Here is a 22745-nt window from a genome sequence, read left to right on the forward strand (position 1 = left end):
TTTAGAAGAACTATAAAAAGATAACGGTGGTGCATCTGCTTGTTTCCAGCATCTGTCATAGATAAACAGCAGCAGCAATAATGTCCAACTGGGTTCAGACCAGTAGCTGCTCCTCTAGAAGGAGCTGGCTGCCTTTTTATTAGAAACAGAGGATTTGGGACAGATGCCAGAGACAGAGTGATGATTCACAGGTGAGCTGACACCAGTGCTGCTTCGCTATAACATTATTAATCCCAGTGCAGCCCATTTCAGCAACTGGGTCAAATAAAAACCCACTATTCTGGTCCAGTTGCTGCTCCTGTAGAGCTGGGCTGAGCCACATGCAGCAGGAACAACTGCTGGCAATTCTTCTATATTTGCAAAGTTAAAACCTCTGGCTGTAGACAGCTGGGATTTCAGTTGAATTATTGATGTAGCAGCAGATCCCAGCGTTCTGCTCCAATGGAAACATCCCTGATGGAGAGTGACACCTCGACAAGCCAATTAAGTGCCAACGCTCGCTGTCTCCTGCAGGAACATCGCCTGTGTCTCAGGCTCCAGGAGCTCAAACGCTCACAAAATTAGAACAGGGGTGAAAAAGGGAAATTCAGCAAGATGCCAAACACAAAACTGTGCCACAACTGAGGCTGTGTGTGTGTGTGTGTGTGTGTGTGTGTGTGTCCAGAATTAAAAGAGAGAATTATGAGGCTGTAATCAGGTTAGGTCCCAGGAGGGCAGACAGCAGCGCTGACAGCGAAGCCGTGTCAGAACAAGATTTCTGGGCCACGATCCTTCTGTGTGGCTTTTAAAGGAATAGCCCCCATGGCCAGTGGGGGGGTGGAAACACACTGTCGGCAGGAGGCGCAGAAATGATCAAGGCAGAGAAAATACGGCGGCCTCGGTTGTCTTCAGGCGATGTGCGAAGCACCACAGCCGCCTGCCAGACGGAGTCAGGAGCTAATTGAGTGTAGATTGTGTCGGCTGGTGACAGTCACCATTACTTCTGCTCAGAAAACATGGCAGCACACCAGGACGAAGGACACGATGCAGCTGAGAGAAGTTTAACTCTGCTCTCCCCCCCTGTGTGTGAACTCTAAATTTATGCCTCTTGTTAGTCACTCAGGAAACACACGAGGGGAGCTGATGATACCCGTTTTGGGCTTCTATACAAAATATACAAGTGACTCATTCCTCTGCAGGAACACGGCGGTGTTGTTGCTTAACGTAATCCCATAAAAACTTTAATTAAATCACCTAAAATGTCACATTCCTCCTGAGAATTTAGAGCAGGATGCAGATGAGGGACATGAACTCTGGTCGTCTGTAATATTTATTATTAGCAGTGAGTCCTCTGCTGCCTCTGACCTTTATTTCCTCCAGGATCAGTGTTTAGACTACAGACTACAATGTTTGTTGTCCTTAATACAGAGGAATTTTGTACCCTTAAAAATCTTTGTTTACCCAAGAAGGCTTGAACAAATGGAAGAAATGAAGGAATTCCTGCAGGTTTCTCACTAGCATGTTTGGGACAACCTGGGGCACAGGCACACGCGCAAAGACGATAATTAAAAATGACATATTCATATTTCATGGTTGGATATGATGAATTCTCAATGAGCTTATCAATGAAAACAGACACAAAGGAATAAATAATGCAATAATACAACAATCTGTCAGCTGAAACTGTTCTTCTGAGAAGACAAACAGACAGGAAAGACTGTTGTGCGGTGATAACCGAGCTCCTTTATTAGTGTTGTCACAGTAAACAGGAGCAGACACAAACTCCATCAGAAATATTTAGAGCTGTGAGGGCTCATGGGCGGCTGACGTCACTCTGGAAGCAGCCGTGCTTCATCTCCTCGTGCATCTATGAAGGAGCAGTGGAAAACGTGCAAATGCTGCCCTGATACACTATCAGCTGGTTGTGAGAGGAATAATGGTGCACATGTTGTATGGGCAGAGCTTCAGCTGATAGACTGGAGCACATCCACATCTCAGCAGCGCAACTGGATGTTGTGCAAATCTGCACAGAAACATGGACAATAAATCTTTTTTTTAAACAACCAAGGCAGATTCAAGCTGATGGAAATGATCTTTCAGTCCTGAACTACTGTCTTCTTATTCTTCTTATCATATATAGTTGCAGAAGTTTCCACATGATGTTCTGCTGTTGCTATTTTTACTCTGTTTGGGTGGAAATCTCCAGGATCCGTCGGGTTCTGGTTCCAGTCTTACTTCCCCGTGCACAGCTCACAGAACGTGTTTAGACAAGAGAATTTACAGGCCCGCTGCAGACTCAAACCCACAAAGATCTAAACTCCCCCTCTTTTAATCTCCTGCGTCCGAAGCTAAATGTAGGTTATCACAGCACCGTCTCCCTCCCCTCTCCCCGGGCTGTACCATCACAGGGCTGGATCTGAACTTATGTGATGGGAGCCGGCGATGAGCACTTCAACACATCCCTGACCCACATAATGGTGAAATTCGAGGCTGTGGAGACGGAGCAGCTCGGCTGCTCGGCTGTGCGCCCTCGCTGAGGAGCGACCCCCGCGCCGCGCCGCGCCGCACCGTGCCGCGCCGCGCCGCGCCTCTCTTCCCCATCTGCACCAGCCTGGACGCGTCTCTCCATCACGCTTCCATCACGGGGTGAGGTGAGGAGGGAGAAGGAGAAGCGTCACACGCCGACCGAGAGGCAACGGAAGCGGGGAAAGTAAGTGGAGGGAGTGGGAGGGAATGGAGACGCCTGACGCGAATACAAAGTCCTGATTTCGGCTTGATAGTAGTTTGGATTCAGTATTTCGTTACTCGTTACACGGCGCCAGGGAACCCCGAACAGCCTAAGCAGTTTAGGAACGCTTTATTTAAACGCTTGACTATTCCACCGAATTAACGCGTAATTAAAGTAACAGCGTGGTTAAAAGTTAATAGCTTAAAATGTTACACTTGTCTTATTAGCACCAAAGTACCCGTTTAATAAGTGTCCTCAAACACTTGACGGACTGACCAAGTTTAACAGGAATAAAAGTGGCATCTGTGTCCCTGTATTTTTCCTGTGTTAATGTTTAAACATTTAGTGCTGATTTAAACTTGATGGAACCATTTTATGGACTTTCCACTCTCACCTGTAAGTTCCTGTCCTCTTAAAGGGATACAACTCAATAACCGCATCCTTATTGAGCTGTTTGTCCCCCAAACCTCCCCAGAAGGCTCCTGTTTAAATATTATTGTCTGTCTGCATCATTTTTCACAGTTGATGATGACTGATGGTGATGGATGTATTGTTACGGCCCCCATAACGGTGAGGAAAGTGAATATAAAGTCTTATCTTAAAGGTCACTTACTTGATACGCTGGTCTGGCTTCAGTCTGTCTGTGTGGACGTACATGCAGGAGGAGACGTGACATTTCTTTATCCCTCAGGTAGACAGTCAATCACCCACAATCCTGTTACAGCCCAAGGTTAAAAATACGGACTCTTAATTCAGCAGCAGAACACTGTTAGAGATAATCGTATTGTCCCCAAGGACGTCGATTCCAGTTCTGTTCGGACCGGATTTCATTTCCGTGTCTGCGTGTCTTGACTTTGTTTGAAATCACAGTAATAAAACAAGTTTTCACTGTCCTGCTTTGACTCATCAGGTATCGGAACTCAACTTCCCGACGTTTCCAAGGTTTCCTGCCTTCGGTTCCACGTTTGAAGGTAAAGGAGTCTTACTTCCTGTTCTTCTTTACGCCCTGTTGCCTTCTGCATTGATGCATGCTTCGGATGCTTCTTTCCTTACATGTTCATAAATCAATGTCAATCAACTGCGCCCCTAAAACAAAAACTACCCGGTTCAATAATGCGCAGCAAAAAACCTCACAGTGTTTATTGGCTCCATCCTCCAGCCGCAGAGAGGAGGAAGATAAAAATTGATTTTACACATCCAGACAGGCAGTTATGTCAGAATGATGGCCTGTCGCCTCCCACTGAGTGACGTTTTATAAGCTTTAATTGGCGGCGTCGTGACAAAGTTTGATTAAATGGCGGTGGCAAAACCTTTACTAAGCACTGTAATCTATAAAACACGTCCTGAAGAAAAGGCCAAAACCGGTAAGTTCTGTGGGATCGTGAGAGAATCTGAGATGATACAGAGGTGTTGTTTCCATCCTGCTATAAATGTTTGGAGGCTGCAGCCGGAAAACAGGCATAAATGAGTGAATCCCCGTTCAGCCCACAAAAATGGCAGGAAGTGTTTATGATCCTGGAGCCGTAGCGACGCCCTGTTGATGTCAGGACAGGCAGCACCGCCACGAACACAGCGAACATCCAAGTGGGTCACACGTGCACATAAACACACCGGAGAAGGGAGGTTTTAGACGAGGCTGAAAGCAACCAGGAAGGAAAGCTGAAAACTTTATCTGAATGTGGACTCAAACCTGCGGCTTTCTCACTAAATCTGGCCACGAAAGCTCGTATTGTTCCTCCGTCCTCAACAGACACTCGCGCACACAAATATGATGAAACGTCTCGGAGATCAAAGGATCCAAAGTGCTTGGATAAAGCCAGTAAATTGACCCATTTCAATGGAATAATCTAGAAAAAAACCAAACAGAATCAACAGATAAAATGTTCGTTTGCAGTTCAAAACGTATTTAAGGGGTTTCTTGCTCACTTTATTGGGTCGGATGGTGACGTTGCTGATAGCGACTCTCTGAACAGCCATGAGTGACTTTCCTTATTGAGGCGCTGCAGCACTACATTTGGGAGTCAATTCCATTTGTGCTGACAGTAGATGGGTCTCGCCACTCTGCCTTTATTGTATAGTAATTACTCATAAAGGCCACGGGGATTATATCGTCCCCAACTCCCCCCTGTAATAGAGCCGCTGCTGTATAGAACCCATTAGAAATGCTACCCAGTCCCTGTGACCCCCCTCATTCAGTTGTTCCTCCCTCTCATTTTCCCCTCCATGTTATATCGTCCATTCATTAACTCCCTTGCCACCTCTCTCTCTCTCTCTCTCCCTCTGTCATCCTCCCTTCTTCCTGCCTTTTCTTGCGAGTCGTTGGCTCCAGTCCGCCTTCACAGACCTGCCACACTGGATCCACTCACACGTGATACGAATCCTGCACAGTAATCTGTGAGAAGCAGCATTCCCTCGGCAGGATAAGAGAGGGATGTGTGTGGGGGGGCATTCCTCAGTCACGTAGATATTGAACATACACAGTCCTTATATAACAAAGTGCGTTCCTCATTGGACGCACTTCTCTGGGCTCTGCTAATGTCATCTATTTTCTCAGCTCTCGACTCTATTTCTGTCTCATGGCCGTGGCTCCTGGCAAGACAACATGCAAAACAGGCACCTAACGAGCTTCTTCCCGCTCCTCCACTTCTAAATGTGGGGGTTTTAATCGCACATCAAAGTTTAAAAGCGCATGTTGTGCAGAGAGCCTTCATGTGTGTGACCCAGTTGAGGGTTTGTGCGCGCGTTGGTAGCGATGGCGGACAGGTGAGGGGGGTAGACGTGGCACCGTCCCCTCCCAGACGATGAGCTGGGGACCTTGCAGACAATGTTAGTTTCTGTAACCATTCAAGGCAGAAGAATCTCCAAAAGACTGATGAAGACGCCACAATCAAAGGCACCTTCAGAGGCAGAAAGCACAGAGGGGAAGATATGAAAATCCAGCTCCAAAACGATTTCTTTCACGTTAAGATATGAACTACGTGAAGAGACAAATCAGCCCCTTTAATGCAGCAGTTTGTAGGTTTTCTGCTCCATGTTTGTTGTCAGAGGACGTCTCCCTCGCTGTGACCTCGCTTTCGGTCGCCTGTTCTCGTCCTCGTCGCTTTTTAAATGTAATAATAATATAATCTATCTGGAGCTGAGCGTGGCTGTTTAGCTTTAAAGTGAGGCTTCATTTGAATAACACACACTTCAATTCAGAAACGTTAAAACGTGATGAAGCTGATTTACTGAGCTGATGTTAATTATTGCTAATTAACAGTGATGCTGGCGTGTTTCATGTTGTCGTTGTCATCAGGTTGCATGAAAGATTTATGTGACATTACTGCAGCGCTGAAACGTGAAGTGAATCAAATGTAGGTTTCAGTGACCTTGGATTCTTCACAGGTTGATGAAATGATCTGTAGAAACACGCTGTCATACAGGATTCACTCATGTCTGCAAAAATGTATTCACACATGTGGATTGACATCATCTAACAGGTACAGTCGCCATGGTTACAGTGGCTGCACATCAAAGCGTTGCGTCATGGTTGAAATGTGTCTTCAAGCCCCTTTTTCCTTTGTTATCTTCTATGGTTCAAAGAAATGCTCACAAAGAACAGAGACAGGTTTTTATTTCCCTTTGGATGTTTTGGAAATTGATCATTTCCCATCAGATCATCAACATGCCAGAGGGAAAGAAAGAACACAGCAAGGTAAGATGTTTAAACCAGGGAGGAGGATCTTTATTTACCTGCATTCACAACTATAGAAAACTTGTTTTGAACCCCAGTAAATTAAAAAGGTTTTTTATTTGTTCAGATTATCGTGTCAAAAGAGGATACGGCCGAGACCTCAGGAGAGCAGCTCCAGAGGAGGAGGGCGAGCAGCTCGGAGAACTCCTGGCTGATAAAGAGCAGCAGGTCAGCAGGGCCATGGGGAGCAGACAGACACAAACTGTCGCACACGTAAAGACCTTGACCCTGACCTTGGCCCTGCTGAGCCCCACAGGAGCCACTCTAAAAGAGGCAGGAGCTCTCAGAGCTTTGAGAAGCAGTTGGCTGAAGAGCAGGAAAGGACTCATAAACAGCTGCTTCGACAAGAAGAACTGACGGAGCAGAAGCTCCCGGATGAAGATGAGACCTTTCAGACGCTGAGACACCTGAGAAATCCTTCAGCTGCAGCTTAGATGCATTTTTGAGGAGTGTTTTTAAGCAGAATGTAATTTCTCTTAAAACAGAAGGAGATGGAAGTTTTGGAAGAGGAAAAAGGTCAAAGCAACCAGTTTAAATCCTCAGAACCTGCTTTTTAACCTTCACCACATCAACCCTCTGTAGTCCAGTCCCATTCTCTCTTTAAAATGATCAAAGCCGTTGAAATCTGTCTTTGTGACTAAATTCATGAAGTATAATAAAAGATGATACAACAGGACGTTGTTGTTTGGTCTTAAAGGACTGATCAAATAAAAAGCTCATGGGATCAGTATTTCTTTCTAAATGTCAGAACCCAGCAGGTTCATCTTAGCTGAAATGTGGCCGATCTGATAATGATGCAAATAAATCAACACTGGAGAATCTAGCATGTACGGGTGAGGCTTTATATGTCAGCATGTTCAGTTTTACAGCATCCGTCACCGTCAGTCGTGCACATGGTTGCAAACAAATAGGACAGCCAAGCCAGGATTTAGGGGAGGGGGGGGGCAGTCGGAGTTGTTTGTCGTTTAAAGGGAGATAAGAGAAACGCCAACTGCTCGACAGCCTCCGCCAACAATCAGCCATTAGTGATTCAGACTCAGCTCTGTCAGCACAGCAGCTCCAGCCGAGCTCATTCACTCCACCAGCCCAACGTGAGCAGAGGAACAGCTGGGCTGGAGCATCCTGCCATCTCAGGCTTCTGGAAATATGGAAATGCCAAGATTTACACAACAAACCGCCGCACAGTTATGGAGGAGAACAGCGTGTCATTTTAATGGTCTAAAACAGCGTTTTGTCGGCTTGCTCGTGGAATTTTGACACAAATGCCATGTTTATATGTGTCCAGTTGAGACCAGATCATTTATGTCTGAGAAACATTGGTGTGTAGAGGATTGTTAAAGACAGCATGTCAACATTCAACCACCGTTTTCGTCATTCAACGCTTGAATGGCAACAAGAACATTCGCACTAAGCTCTGATGCACAGTAAAAATCTAGATTTGGTTCCAACTGGGAAAAGACCCCAGAGCCAGGCCGAGATTGCAGCTTCAGGAAATAAATGAAACAGATATTCTCACCTTGAATGTGATCTTGTTGGAGCTTCAGAGCTGATCTGAGCAGAAGGTCCACAGGTTAGCGGTGAGGGTGGTTTGGCCCCCACTGCTGTTGTACGACCTTGGCTGGGAACAATCTATCCTATCTATGAGGATCTTCAACTTTATTAAACTAATTCTTGCTGTAATCACTACTGGGGCAGGATCATAATTCACCATCTCGTGTTATATTTAACCTCCAGCAGATCATTTATACATGGGGCCATCCCGTACGGCCTAAACTCTACTTCTTCTTCACTTGTCAAACACCACACTGGTGCAGTACTGCCATCTACTGACGTGGAGGAACCATCTCTGCTCTCTGTTCTAAAACTCCATCAGGTGATTCACCAAGGCAGCTAAAACACACAGGTCCAGACGTGCGTCTGATAAATCGGTGTTTTTATTTATTGTGCACTTTCTGCTCTGCAACATGACATTTTGTTTAGCTTAAATTACAAGCTGAGGAATGAAGGTAGGTTAAGTTGGAAGCCTTTACATTTAGTTAACTGTAATTCAAAAGGAGGCGCTTTGTCTTCGGCTGTGGTCAGTACGGCCAGAGTTTTCACATTTTGGCTCAGATGTCTCAGTCCTCCACCAAGGCTGGAGTCACCGAAGGCTTGTATGCTTCTAAAACAGCCCTGGTGAAGAGCAAACATGGTTTTGAGCTGGATTTGTTCTTATCAGACCTGTAGCTGCTGCATTTAATGCATGGGTACGATTTCTTTTAGTGTTGGATGCTGGAGTTTAACCCCCAGTTGCATCAGTGAACAGAGTAACGGCACATTTGATAACGCTCCAATAAAACATTTGGAGTCGTGTGGTCATAAAATAAAAAAGTGCTGCGTCTTCACTTGGTCAAGTTAAATGGAATTCTGGTGAACTTTCCTGGCAGCAGCAAAGGATTGATTTCACAAAAACCTGCTCAGGGTGTAAAACTGAGAGCTGAACACGTGTTTGTGGGAGACAACTGGGTGGGCACACAAGTTAGACAATAAATGATGCATAACTTGCTACAGAGAGGACACAAAGAGAATATCAAGACGTTTGTTTGTGTTTTGCATGTCCCCAGTTCACCAGCAGACGCACCAGTTTACTTCATCCACATCTGATTTAAGGGTTAACTCAGCTACTTGCACAGCCAAGTGGCTTTAGTCATTTTTATTATTCAGATCAAATATTTTTCCTGACTAATTTGTGTCTCGACTTCTGTTCTGCTCTCTCAAACTTGCTGAATAAATGGAACTGAAGTTCATGAGCAGAAGGAGCACTTTCAAAAGCCTCCGACTCGGTGATGAAATGATTTTTACCGTTGTTGAGTCTGAGATGGGAGGTTAATAAGACGCCGATCAATGAGGAGAGGCGATGGCGTGGCTGAAGCTTTAGCTTTAGAGAGACCCTGTGCAGAAGGAGCTGAGGGAACTCTGCTAATTAAAAGTTTCAATTCGGAGGCAGGCTGACTGTAAACGGCTTCAGATGATGCTGGTAGGCTCACTTTTGATCATCAAGCTGTTAAAGCAGTTAATTAAACAGAGGGGGGAAGCGGAGGTGAACCAAATCGGTTACAGATTGCAATTAATGTAGGCTGCATATGGGGTGGGGAGCGAGAGACCCCGCCTTATTAGAAACGGCACGAATGTCTGCCAGGAGCAGTTTATAAGGAGGCAACCAGCTTCATTTTTCATGAGCCGTTATTAACAGCAAACCAAGCGATACACTGTCTTGTGCACAACACACGAAAAAAAAAAAAAAGCTTTGCCTCTTGGGAAAAACCTAGCTGTTGCTATGGCAACGCACAGCGCACCAGAATGGGAAGGACAGTCTTCTCATTATCTTCCCCCTTTGTCCCAATTTTTTTTTTGATTAAAGATAAGGAAGGTCTGTAAATAGATGGAGGGAGAAGAGAGGAGGGCGGCGGTTCAGCGGAAAAGCTGCAAAAATGTTCCAGGACGAACTGCTGCTGAGATATTACGCTGCATTCCAACTGCGTAATCTGCTCGCGTTTGACCTCGTTCGAAACCCTCCTGCTCGTTATCCTCGTACGACACAAAGGATTGTCAAAGCAGGTGCCCTTCAGGTGATGCAGAAGCACCGTGGCTTCGTCCTGGATGCTTCCTCCCACCACCATGACACCCTTCTCCCCTCATCCTCCCTGAGAACCAGGCGTAGGCAACCGACGTGGGTAACACAGGAAACGGAACGCTCCCGCGGGATGACAACAGCGGCGGCGCTCAACGTCTCAAACGAGAGGAAACTCGAGACTGGGAGTGGCTGCGTCAGTTCCCTTCCTCTGGGCGTCAGCTGCTGCTCATCCCAGCAGAAGGTGGAAGAGACGGACCTTTTGATTCAGTTACGCTCGGGCAAACGATGTTAAATTAGAGGGGAAGGTGGGTAAAATGAAAACAGCGAGAAAACCAGATGTGGTTTTCTTTAATCACATGTGTTGGCTGCTCTAATGTCAGATGGAGCGTTGGAACTCTTCAAAGATCCATTAAGAAAACAAGCTCTGGTGTTGTGGTGGAGGAAGCAGGGAACATTGCTGCTGCTTGTCCTCCTGGTCTGACAGGATGGAGCTGCCAAATGTATCGGAATGTTTGATGGAATTGTTTAATTCTGCCATTGAGGTGAAAGAAATCATGACACTGAACATGTTTTCATCCCAGTAATTCAAGCTAATAGAAAGAATTAGGAATAGATGGTGGGGTTGTTTTTATAAGGGTTCAGTTTATAGTTTATAGTGTGTGTGTGTGTGTGTGTGTGTGTGTGTGTGTGTGTGTGTGCGTGTGTGTGTGTGCCTCACGTCTCCTGCTCCTCAACAAACACTCCAGGTCTGTTTTCTCTTGCAGGTCCCTCTTAGAGGTGCTAGAGGATCCCTAAAGAGCGACTCCTCCTCCAGCTGGCCCGTCGTTGGTGCACCACAGCCCAACTCCGCTAAAGCTCCCCAGGAACACCTCCCCCACCCCTCCCCGATGCCCCGGTGCCTACCAGACATCACCACACCTCTGCTGAGCTCCTAGTTTACCCCCCTCTGCTCCTCTGTCATCATCCCTGGCGGTCTGACTGAGTCATGGCGGTACCATCGGCTCACGAGTTCCACTGGCAGAACCTGGCGCGACTTCCCAACGGCCGCGTCTACCATACGCTGTCGGAGGTGGGGGGGCAGATGTACATGTTGGGGGGCTGCGATGCTGCAGGGAGACCTTGCTCAGCCGTGGATCTATACTCACCTGAGGTATAAGCTATCGTGAAACACTGATGTCAGTAGACCGTATATAGAGAGCAGATGTGATGTGCTGGTGTGCATTAGTTTAACGTGCCCCTACCCAGGAGGAGGGGCTTAAGACATCATGTCACCCAACTGATGTGTCTTAAATAACAGCAACGGCGATGTACTTGACCAGAACGTGCCACCCGGGCTTGTCTGCAGGAGGATCGGTGGATCAGCGCGGCCCCCATGTCCACGCCCCGGGCTGGTGCCGCCGTGGCAGTGCTGGGGAAACAACTGCTGGTTGTGGGAGGAGTGGGAGCGGACCAAAGTCCCCTAAAGGTGGTGGAGATCTACAACACAGAGGAAGGGAGGTGGAGAAAGAGGAGCGCGCTACGGGAGGCCTTAATGGGCGTATCCATCACTGTCAAAGGTTCACACTATATCATGTTTAAGCAGTAACGAGTGTTCGCACTGCAAAGATGAACAAAGTAATGCTGCTAGTAGCAGCAGGAGGAGGAGCCCGTGCTAAGTGTTGCTATATGTCTGGAACACAAGTCCAGTACCTGATCACATCGGGTCACAGATTTTTTGCTTTGTTCCCTTTGACTTACCTGTTGATGGAAATACAGTTAGATTTTCCACATTTTCAGCTCATATTGATGCTGGGCCACTGATATGGACTTTTGCACATACTGTCTTCATAAATTAGGTGCCAGTGTTCATTGTTGGGGTGCATTTGTCAGTGTCTGCTGGAACACAGATAGATGCTGGAACCTATTGGCCTTGCTCTGCTAGCCTCTCCATCTCACCGACCAGTCTTCGATCTTTAGCCTTTTGTTTGCAGTTTTATCCCCAAACTCGTCCCCAGCTACTAAAAGAGATGACTAATAGTGTGACAAAATGATCAATGAGGCCAAATTAAAACAAATATGGCATTTTTAAATGGATAGTCGCTCACTGAATTGAATGAAAGTGCATTTTTATTGGCATTTGATGACTCATTACCTTCTAGATATTAGATAATGAACTTCAGGTAATTACCTATTCTACCTCCACAAATGAAAATGAAGTGTCGTGTGTGTGTGTGTGTGTGTGTGTGTGTGTGTGTTCTTTGCCCGTACCCGCAGGTAAGTACTTTTGTGCCTCTCGATGGAGGCATTTTTATTCTGCTGCAGTGCCAGCTGTCCTTTCCATGTCTTCCACAGTCTCTCGACTTAGAGCAACTTCCTCCCTTTCTCTCTCTCCTCTCTCTCTCTCTCTCTCTGTGCACATGTGTGTTGTGTCTGCGTGTGTGTAGATGGCAGGGCCCTGGCTGTTGGGGGGATGGGTGCTGACCTGCTCCCTCGCAGTATTCTGCAGCAATATGACCTTCGCAAAGATGTGTGGGCACTACTTCCTCCCATGCCGACGCCGCGCTACGATGCTAACACACATCTGCTGGCCAACAAGCTCTATGTTGCAGGTAGAAAAGTGATGAACTCTGAATGTGTCTCTCACACCTTCATTGTCTGGAATAATTATCCTGAATTGTTCAGGTGGACGGCATTGTAAGCGTCCGGTGAAGGCCTTCGAGGTGTATGACACTGAGATGCGTTCCTGGACTACACTACCCACAATGCCTTGTAAACGCTCCTATGGCGGTATTATATGGGACCCAGATGGGAGACTGTGTCTTCTGGGAGGACTACGGCAGGGAGGAGGACACCAGAGCTCCAAGTTTACAAAAAATGTCAACATTTTTGACTCTAACCAAGGTAAATAACTGAAATTGAGTTTTTTTGATTCCGTGTTTCTTTTTGCTTGTATTAAAAAGTACTTTTGTGTAAAGAATTATAGTAGGCAAAAGTTTTATTACGTCCACTACCGCAACACAAATAAGTAATTATTAATTAAAACACATACACGAACAGTAGACAGTTTCTCTCACAGATTTGAATCTTGGTCATTATATTAAATTTCAAGTTTCCTATTACCACTCTAATAAATCACAATCTAATCCTCTAGTCTTCATAAATGACTGCATTTATTTAATTAAACTTGTCAAGATTGGCGAGCAGAAGCAGTATGATGGTTGTCACTCATGTCCACTGCCACCTTTGTGTGAATCATTGAATTTAAATCATAGATTTTTACTGGATATGGTGACAAGTGTGTGTGTTTTTGTGTTCATGCTTTGTAGTGAGGACAAAATATACATTTCATTGACACGAGGACAATTTTGGCAGGACCTCACAGCATTAAAAGTGTGTTTGTGACTTTACTTTTAAGGGTTAGGATTAGATTAGTTGTGTTGGTCAGGGTTAGGCTAAGGGATTATATCAAAGTGAGTCCTCATAAAGATGGAAAAACAAATGTGTGCACATGGGAGTCTGGTGAAACTTTGCTAACTGTGCTATAGGATCCATATCAGTGGCTTTCAGAGATGATGTGAACATAATGGGGATTTCCATCAGCATGCTAATCTTATGTTTCTCTTTTTCCCTGTGCACACGGCTAAGCTAACTGAAATGAGTTACACCTCTATCTAGCAAAGGTGCCCTGAGAAACAGGTGAAGAAATTGAATAGATAGGAAACGGGCGAGCAGAAATCAATAAATCATCAGACAGATGAATATGGGGTCACTTTGTGGGGGTGAGTCAAAGCTAAATAATCTGGAGTTAATGTGTGATAGCTGAGAGGAAGCCGAGCCTGTGTGTAAAAAACAAGATGTAAGAATGATAAACGCAGTTTTGCACACGCAGACGGGAGCTGCGGCGTGCTCCCGCTCACACAGTGGGAAGGCAACCGCGGCCATTCTTCCAATCTAATTTCGGTGAAAATGAGATGGGAGATGAGTTGCAGAGGGAGGGCTGGAGGATGAGCAGCGCTTTAAATTACAAGATCCAGAAACAGATTGCTTTATTATCCATCTGCAGCCGTCCTCTCTCACACACACACACACACACACACACACACACACGCTCATGCAATCTGCTGTCACACAGCGATATTTTATTACTCTTCCATTCCGTATCGCCAGTATTAAGACAGATACCAGCTCGGTAGAAGGGAAGGGAATGAAGGAGAGTTCGGCCATTTTCTCTGCTGGTGGACCACCAGATTAAAGCCGCTGCATTAAAACACTGTTTAAAATGAACCAAATTACCCGACGACTCAACAGTTTTGTGTGCGTCCGTGTGTGAAAATGGGACTTTAAGCAGCTTGTTTGTCCGTCTCGTCTGATCATTTCTTCCATCTTCCTTCCAGAACCTTAAACCAGATGAAAGTTCTGGATTAAGTCCTGACGACTGAGTAGAGAGTAAATACCTGAAAGCATGTGAGTGTGTAGATCGTCCACCAACGCGGAATAATTATAGCGTAGCAATGGGTAGCCTCAAACGCTAACATAACCCCATGCTCCCATTATTTGACTGGTGTCCCTCTTGGGATATTAAAGAAAACTCTCCAAAAACTACAAAGCCAGTGGAAATAAAGAAAAGTAATAACGGCACCAGCTCTGGTTTTGTTTTGGCTTTGACTGTGGGCTGAAATGTAATTACCAGAATTCCCGGAGCGTAGCGGGAAGATTCTGTCCTTGGGGATGATCTGTGTGATCAGCCCTGTTTGATTTCAAACGCGACCGTCACAAAATCCATCAAAGGCTGAGAGCCAATCACTGTCCTTTTCTCCTCGTTAATGGTGATGGACAATTACAGAGGAGTCTGACTTGAGAGGAGGCTCAGCTCCTCTATTATCACACTTTTGCTCTCTATATTCTCTGGTTTGTCTTCTCTTTACTCGTCTCCGCCATCTCCCTCCACATGACGGTCACGTATGCTGGGCGTTCCTTTGTACCCCCCCCCCCGTCTCTGCACGCACACACCTATAATCTCTCCAAAGCAAACAGGGACAGGAGCGGCTGTAGAATCGAGCCTCGGAGGGGTCTGGAATGTGATGTGTGGACACATTTGTAATTTAAAGAGACAATTCCAGCCTGTAACTCGGTAAACTCTGTTTAAAAATGAATTACGAGTGTTGTGGCGAGCGCCGTTTCCTGTCTCGGGAGTGTTTTATTTGGGATAAAGGTGCCACACAGCTCTGTGACACCATCTGCAGGTTCGTCCATCGGGGGGGGGGCGGATGTGTCTGAGAGTAGTCTGAGTTCTAATTGCTCAAGTATGTCATGAAGTAAAACAGGAGCTTCGCTCACAGGCCCGACAGGACCGGATTTATCCATGCACGGGATGGAATGTCCCACTTTAAAGTCTTTGAATTGCACTATCCGTGAATAAAGCTGACCTAGATCTACCATTATTTAACCAAAGAAGCAAACCTTATGTAATTAGTAGTGCTGGTTAATGCAGAAATCCTTTTTTTTTAAGCACAAATGATTGCGCAACCCACCATGCTAATGTCGCTCATGGGCAACGGAGGCTGGGGGAGGGACGTAGCCGACCTGCTGGCCCAGTTCATGCGTTTGAGTAACTCTTCACTGCTGGAAGGATTTCCTGTTTCACTAAAGCACGACAGGCTGGAATCTCGTGGCTAACCAATCATGAGGGATCCAACGCCGTTGATCCTGAATTTATGTGTGTTTATCAGTATAAAAGGTTCAAATGTGGAGAGAATCACTGCAACAATATAAAGAGCTCCAGCAGCACCTAATCAGCTGTCGTCTGTGTGTCATCAGCACAGCAGCAGCCTCCACACGTAGTTTTGTTAGAAAAGATTCAAAATATCAAAGGCTCATTGTTAATATATAATAACTGTTTTTACAACGTTACAACCTTGACAACATTTCCACTCTCATTAGGTCAATGTGAAACATCTGACGGGGATTTACCTGCTGGAAGCTCTGCTGCTGCTCTGCTGCTGCTGCTGTTGCTCTGCTGCTGCTGCTGCTCTGCTGCTGCTGCTGTTGCTCTGCTGCTGCTGCTGCTGCTGCTGCTGCTGTTGCTCTGCTGCTGCTGCTACTGCTACTGCTGCTGCTGCTCTGCTGCTGCTGCTACTGCTACTGCTGCTGCTGCTCTGCTGCTGCTGCTGTTGCTCTGCTGCTGCTGCTGCTCTGCTGCTGCTGCTGTTGCTCTGCTGCTGCTCTGCTGCTGCTGCTGCTGCTGCTGTGCTCTGCTGCTGCTGCTACTGCTACTGCTACTGCTGCTGCTGCTCTGCTGCTGCTGCTACTGCTACTGCTGCTGCTGCTCTGCTGCTGCTGCTGTTGCTCTGCTGCTGCTGCTCTGCTGCTGCTCTGCTGCTGTTGCTCTGTTGCTGCTGCTACTACTGCTGCTGCTCTGCTGCTGCTGCTCTGCTGCTGCTGTTGCTGCTGCTGCTGCTCTGCTGCTGCTGCTGCTGCTGCTGCTGCTGCTGCTACTGCTGCTGTTGCTCTGCTGCTGCTGCTACTACTGCTGCTGCTCTGCTGCTGCTGCTCTGCTGCTGCTCTGCTGCTGCTCTGCTGCTGCTGCTGTGCTGCTGCTGTGCTCTGCTGCTGCGCTGCTGCTGTTGCTGCTGCTGCTCTGCTGCTGCTCTGCTGCTGCTGCTGCTCTGCTACTCTGCTGCTGCTGCTGCTGCTGCTCTGCTGGCCATGTTGTCCCTTTTCTGTGTTCATGCGAAGGGCTTGAGATGAAAGTGTCGAAGGTCCAGATGCTCCAAGAGCAGATAATTCTCTATCCTTCACTCACTTTTGAAGGTTTCTCTCTTTTTCTGTTATGATTCTCTGCAGATAAACAAGATACTCCAACACTCCAGAGCTGAGCAGGGCTATTTTGTTGCAGATAATTGATGAAGTGTTATTGACCCAAAAATCAGTGTGTCTTTCACCGCCAATCTTGACCCTTTTTCTGGGAGTGTTTGCTCACCGCTGCACCTGTTTTCTGTTTTGTTTTTTTGTTTTTTTTACATTAGATGCTCAAGAATGAGCAACACTTTGGAGAAAACCTAAATTAAAAAGAAAACTCACTTGAAATCATCATTCACACATTAAAATAGGCAGGCATGACTGATCATGCATGTAAAAATATTTGATCAAAAAACCCAAATCAGATGCAGAAAATAAATCCCCTGGTGGCCACTGGGGGGACTGCAGCACAGCCTTTTTTCACCCCAATTAGTCAAATAAATTTCCCAAATGTCAGATAATTATCTGAAGGTTCAGAGTTTATGTCATTTTTAATGCCATCCCGGCTCATGAGGGATCAGGGCGTGATCCCAACACAACTCTGATGATTCATTTAGATGTCAGAACCCTAAATGTAGCCTTCAGCACATAATCTGCTAGCATCTGACCACCGAGCCGTAATTTAAATACTCGGAGTGAGAAAGAACCAGATGACGGCTCCATGTGTCAGACCGAGCGCTCAGAGAGACCTCATGTGCCAGAAACTGGCACCGAAGAACCCCGACCCAACGCTCAGGGACTGAAAATGGGCTTTCTGACAAAATATGGAAATAAGAGAATATATGTGTGACTGAGACGTCCCTGTGCTAACGTCTGTTTACTGTCGCCTCATTGTGATGGTGAGGAACCTTGTTCACATGAAGGGTCTCAAACTCCAGAGCCCGAGAGACGTGTGTGTGTGTGTGTCTCCATTTTGATGGACTGGCAGTAATGGAGACATGGATGAATCTATTATTTTTCTGTTCCACATTATGAGTCCCTCCGACCATCAGAACCTGACCCGGCTCTCCACCGTGCTCCACCCATCTCAGGGGAAGCTGAGCATGCAGAGGCCTCCCTGTTTACCCACGCAACCTTCAGAGGTTCGAAAAGCCATCGTGCACGATGCCCTCGCATCAGTTTTTTAGCACTTAGTTTTGGACATGTGCCATCAACAATGTCCCAAAGGTTCTTCCTCAGAGCCGCATTGTGACCTCTGCCCCCACCTCCTCATCCCCTCTCTCCATGTTTGCACTGTCCGATTGTCATAACCTATCAGTGTCCTTGGCAGCGATGTGTGTGTGTGTGTGTGTGTGTGTGTGTGTGTGGTGGTGTGGGGGTGTGTGTGACTGACCTATTTGTGCAGGTCACAGTCTGGAAATAAGCTCAGCAGCATTCTGTCCAGCTGTAGATGGACCACGCTGTCACTGGTTTCACCTTCACACACACACACACACACACACACATCCACTCATTCAGAAGTTTTCTTTTTTTCCTCTTCTCCTGCAGGATGCTGGTTGAAGTCAGACGAGACATTAGCGATGAAGACCAAGAGAGCCGACTTTGCTGCTGCTTGGCTGCGCGGCAGGATGATTGTAGCCGGAGGACTCGGTGAGAGCGTCCCGCTCTAATCCGGAGTTTCTGTTTACTGCTTCCACGCTGCTGTTTGTATTGATTTTGCGCCATTGCTCTTATATAAATCATGTCAGGACACACTGATAAGTGAAGGTTTCCTCATGACTTACTGCGATCATTTGGCAGTAAAAGCCGTCTCATCGACATAACTGATTGAAAATTCTTACATTTCTTATTTTATGATGTGATAAATGTGACTTTTGTGAGGAGTAGTAACTCAGTGGCTGCAGTATTTTATGGTCGGTGCATTTGTGGTCCATTTATGTTGTTAAATTGATTGTAAATGATGAGCCGCTGCCTCACAACTGTGATGGACTTCTGAAGTCCTCCAGTAATCGTGGATTAATGAACAGAACGAAACCTTGACTGGACAGTCCTGCTGTGTGTGTGTGTGTGTGTGTGTGTGTGTGTGTGTGTGTGTGTGTGTGTGTGTGTGTGTGTGTGTGTGTGTTATTGCTGCCCAGGTCATGAACCTACAGCCCTGGACACGGTGGAGGCCTTCCATCCTCAGAAGAAAAAGTGGGAGAGTCTTGCTCCGATGGCATTCCCACGATGCTCCACATCCTTCATCGTCATCAGAGAGCGCCTCCTGGTGGTAGGAGGAGTTAACCAGGTACAGTTTAAATCATAAATTCCCTTAATTTCAGGTTTCCATCTTATCTCAGAATGTATGTATGGATTTACTTATACGTGTGCGACTACCTGGGATCAGACTCCAGTAAACCAGGATGGATTTCCTCCTCCTCCAGAACACAAATGCACGGCCCAACTATGCTTATTTAGGAATTTGCTATGTTTAAATCTTATTTAATTTGCTGCTGCCACGTCAGGTGCGGCTCCCAGGAATGTAAACACATTTTGATTCATTTGGGTTACTTCACAAAGCTCTTGGCTTCTGCTAATCAGGTGCTTTTTGCTGGTGCATTTCGGCAATTACGCATTTATTAAGGCGTCGCCTGAAATGCAATTTTAACAAACACTCAGCCAACCGTAGAGAACAACAACAAGAACTGATTTGCAGCCATTTAGTCAACAGTTGCTTTGCCTCTTCGGCAGGTTCCCAGCTCAGCCAATGAGATCCTGTACATAAAGGAGGAAGAGTACCTCTAATGGCAACTTTACAGTGGTTCCATATCCTCTCTTTTTCTGTACAACGTTCGAGAATCAGATCATGGTGCATTATTCAGTAGAACTGAGAAAGCCTGGGAGATGGAGCATGTAGTAGATAACACTGCCCCCTGCTGGGCGACGTGCACAATAGAGGAGCTGGCTCTCTCTTTAAGCTTCAAAATACCTTTTGTATGTGACTCTTCTACAATGTCGTGGATAAATGCAGAAGAGGTTTTGTAGTTTACCATGTCTAGGGATTTAGACAGATATGATGACTCTTACGCCGTTTCCACGTAGAATCTGAATGTACTGAGATGACATGAATGCAACATCAAGGCCTGGCCTGCCACCATCACAAAGTCTCCTGTGTGTGCCAACTATACATCTAACTTAACTTACACTAATGACACAGGAGTGTGAGCTGAATGTAATCACAGACATTCCTGGGTTGTGTTATTTTAGTACATCACACGAGGATGTTGTAGAATAACTCTTTGAGGATACAACAGTATGGAATCATGTGGGCATGCTCATATATGGGTGATGTAATGCACTGATAATATTGAGGTGTTTGCCGTAGACATCATTTTGCTTAGTTACAGCTCTTAGCTGCACACTCACACACCTTAACTTTACCTGCCCTGGTTTGTTATTGGATCTGTTTGAGACAATCTCCTGTCAAACTTCAGCTTCCCCTTAGATCATTATTCAGCTTAAGGAAGAGATTGTTTGTTTTATTGCGCTTTTGTCACATATAATGATCCATTTAAAGTGTCTTCTGTTGTGTAATTGTTGCTTGTTCCGAGTCTAGTTGTGATTTGACCTGATGGAAATGAGCTGGGCTGATTTTAGGTTTTCCGTGTTATACACAAATGAATCCACTAGGTGGCAGTAAACACACACACGCGGGTTCAGAGAACGCGTAAAAATTATTTTCTGAAATAATATTACGCTTCCTAAAATGAACTTTGTAAAATGTCACGAGGAAAACTGTAAAATAAATGTTGACACATGCATGTTGTTCACATGCTTGAGGGTGGAAAGAGATTAAAGATTAAAACTCCAGGACATTTGAAGTTATGTCGAATGCTGTCATTTGATAATAGATTATATGTTTATTATCTATGTGCTAATGTTTGGTGGCGTTTCTACATTGAAAAATAAAGAACAAAAAAGGAAACTGTCTTTTTCCTGGTTGCAAAGATTTTAAATTTAATGCTTCCTTTCTTGTTGTCGCTACACTGCCTGGCAAATTATCCTCAAAATCTGGTGCATCAATGAACCACACAACACACACACACACACACACACACCAGATCCAGTCTAAAATAGGTCGATTACACACGACTGAGGCGGGTTTGTGACTGAGCTGTGTTCCCACTATATTCCAATTTGTGTTTTTTCCACATTAGCTCAAAATAATTGCCTGTGGAAAGCAGCTGTGGGTCCCAGGGGGACCGTTATGTACCTTAGTAACCTCCTCATAACCAAGCCGCTAACAGCGGGATCAACTCTGCAGTACACAATGTTCCTCTTAGACAATTGAAACGGCCTCAGTATCGAGAATCCTTCATCGTTTGTCTCTCTGAAACAGACACATAATAACATACGGGGTTCCCCAGGGTTCATTTCATGGACTTCTTTTATTCTAAGTTTGTAAAATTGAGTATTTTATTGGTTTTCAGGTCACTCAAGGACCTACAAATAACAACGTAACCACACAGCAATTTATTAAAAAGTGCAGCAAATGCAATAAAATGGCAACAAGGACAATATTGGCTCAGACCTTTATTTCATCGACAGTAAAACGACGTAACATGAAAGCACACTTGTGATTGTTATGTTTGTGGTAACGTAAAGGTCACTGTTATTGATGTTTCCATCACTTTTTTCCACACCATTAAATTAATCCAATACATCATTCCAGGATATGGAGCATTTTAATCTAGGTCTCTAAATATTTGATGGGAACATTTGATTTCCAGAGGTTTTGCATGTTTTATAGGTGTGTTTGCATATTTAAATGTCGCTTAAGTTGCTGTCTGAGTCAATGACTGTGTAATATTGGTGTGGCAGTCAGCCCGTGAAGGTCAAGGTCAAAACTGAGCCGCGCTGCACTTTCTCTCAACGGGAGAAGTGAAGGTCCTTTATGTGGGGGCCCTTCTTTTTTTATTGTCTTTCCATTTGGGCCTTTTCCACAGTAGAAACCAACAAACTTCAAACAAGTTTTGAACTTGTCTGAAGTTTGAATCGATCTTGTGAGGCAAGCGGCACATTTGAGCCGCGAATCAGAGCAGAAGTCGGAGTTTTTGTGTTCAAGGCCTGCTGGAGTTGCTGGAGACCACGAGGTGGTCAGACAAAGCCACCGATGTTGTCCCTGAAGGCATCACACGCGTCTGTGACCGGAGACGACGTCAGCATTTTTCCAAATGTCCATCTGTCTGTACTGTCATTGATCGTGTCTTGTAATTGGTAAGCCATGTGTGTGTGTGCGTGTGTGTGTGTGTGTGTGTGTGTGTGTGTGTGTGTGTGTGTGGCCTGTTGACGGTTAAAGCTTCACCCTCCCGTACGTGCATGCGCACGTATGCAGATGAGCACTAAGCTGTTAATCGATACATCTGCCGGTTATTCTCTAACACCGAACCTGCACCTCCATCCAGTTCTATTCGCGTTTCCGCCCAACTTGCGCAACAGCAGCGCGTTTGGCCACAGTCAGAAGGTGAGATGATAGAAATGAGACCATCGTGTATATAAAAACCTATATATAAAACCTTAATATTTGTTCACTAACGAACACAACCATGTGTGATAAGGTCGAATGATTCAAGCTCATTTGTAGGTGATAATTATATATGTGCGGATGTGGGCGTTGTTATTTGACGAATAGTTTGATTCATCATTTCCACAGAGTCACAAATATTAATTTTTCCATCCTGACTGTCAGGTAAGATCAAGCACGGTTAAAAAGGTTTTTTATTAAACAGTCTCTCACAATGGTAAACCCAATAAAAAACCTTCTTCTATCATTTTCTATATCTGTTTCCATCGTTCTAACACGAGATTTTAAAGTTTAACTTCAAATCTTGTATAACCTCTAAAGTTCATCTGAGTTAGTGGGAGGCTTCGGGCCAAATTTGCTGTTTGCTCACTGCAAGATGGGGGACAAAGTGCAGACGGAGAACTGAGACGCT

The 22745-nt window shown here is 45.6% G+C and overlaps 1 protein-coding gene across 7 annotated transcripts; it reads left to right on the forward strand.

The window, feature by feature from the left end:
• Positions 1 to 1907: 1907 nt before the first annotated feature.
• klhdc8a (kelch domain containing 8A) lies at positions 1908 to 21404 on the forward strand. Of its 7 annotated transcripts, XM_057031616.1 has the most exons (13): positions 1908 to 2689; positions 3230 to 3277; positions 3618 to 3678; positions 6092 to 6186; positions 6290 to 6401; positions 6508 to 10358; positions 10818 to 11203; positions 11399 to 11609; positions 12477 to 12641; positions 12715 to 12933; positions 18319 to 18420; positions 18909 to 19057; positions 21240 to 21404. In XM_057031616.1, the coding sequence occupies exons 7-13, from the start codon at positions 11039 to 11041 to the stop codon at positions 21387 to 21389; spliced, it is 1161 nt and encodes a 386-aa protein (XP_056887596.1). In that variant the 5' UTR covers positions 1908 to 2689; positions 3230 to 3277; positions 3618 to 3678; positions 6092 to 6186; positions 6290 to 6401; positions 6508 to 10358; positions 10818 to 11038; the 3' UTR covers positions 21390 to 21404. The 7 variants fall into 7 exon arrangements, with proteins under 7 accessions (XP_056887596.1, XP_056887598.1, XP_056887595.1 ...); XM_057031618.1 differs by lacking the exon at positions 6092 to 6186 and having other exon boundaries at positions 6363 to 6401; XM_057031615.1 differs by lacking the exon at positions 3230 to 3277.
• The last annotated feature ends 1341 nt before the right edge of the window (positions 21405 to 22745 follow it).

Source organism: Takifugu flavidus, chromosome 4 (assembly GCF_003711565.1).
Source record: "Takifugu flavidus isolate HTHZ2018 chromosome 4, ASM371156v2, whole genome shotgun sequence".
Classification (NCBI taxonomy): domain Eukaryota; kingdom Metazoa; phylum Chordata; class Actinopteri; order Tetraodontiformes; family Tetraodontidae; genus Takifugu; species Takifugu flavidus.

What these genes read in the sequence shown, in the direction of transcription:
- klhdc8a (XM_057031616.1), top strand. Translation starts at nt 11,039, where the DNA reads ATGGCGGTACCATCGGCTCACGAGTTCCACTGGCAGAACCTGGCGCGA. An exon ending in TGGATCTATACTCACCTGAG is followed by an intron (nt 11,204 to 11,398) that starts GTATAAGCTATC and finishes GCTTGTCTGCAG; the next exon opens with GAGGATCGGTGGATCAGCGC. An exon ending in CATTTTTGACTCTAACCAAG is followed by an intron (nt 12,934 to 18,318) that starts GTAAATAACTGA and finishes CTTCTCCTGCAG; the next exon opens with GATGCTGGTTGAAGTCAGAC.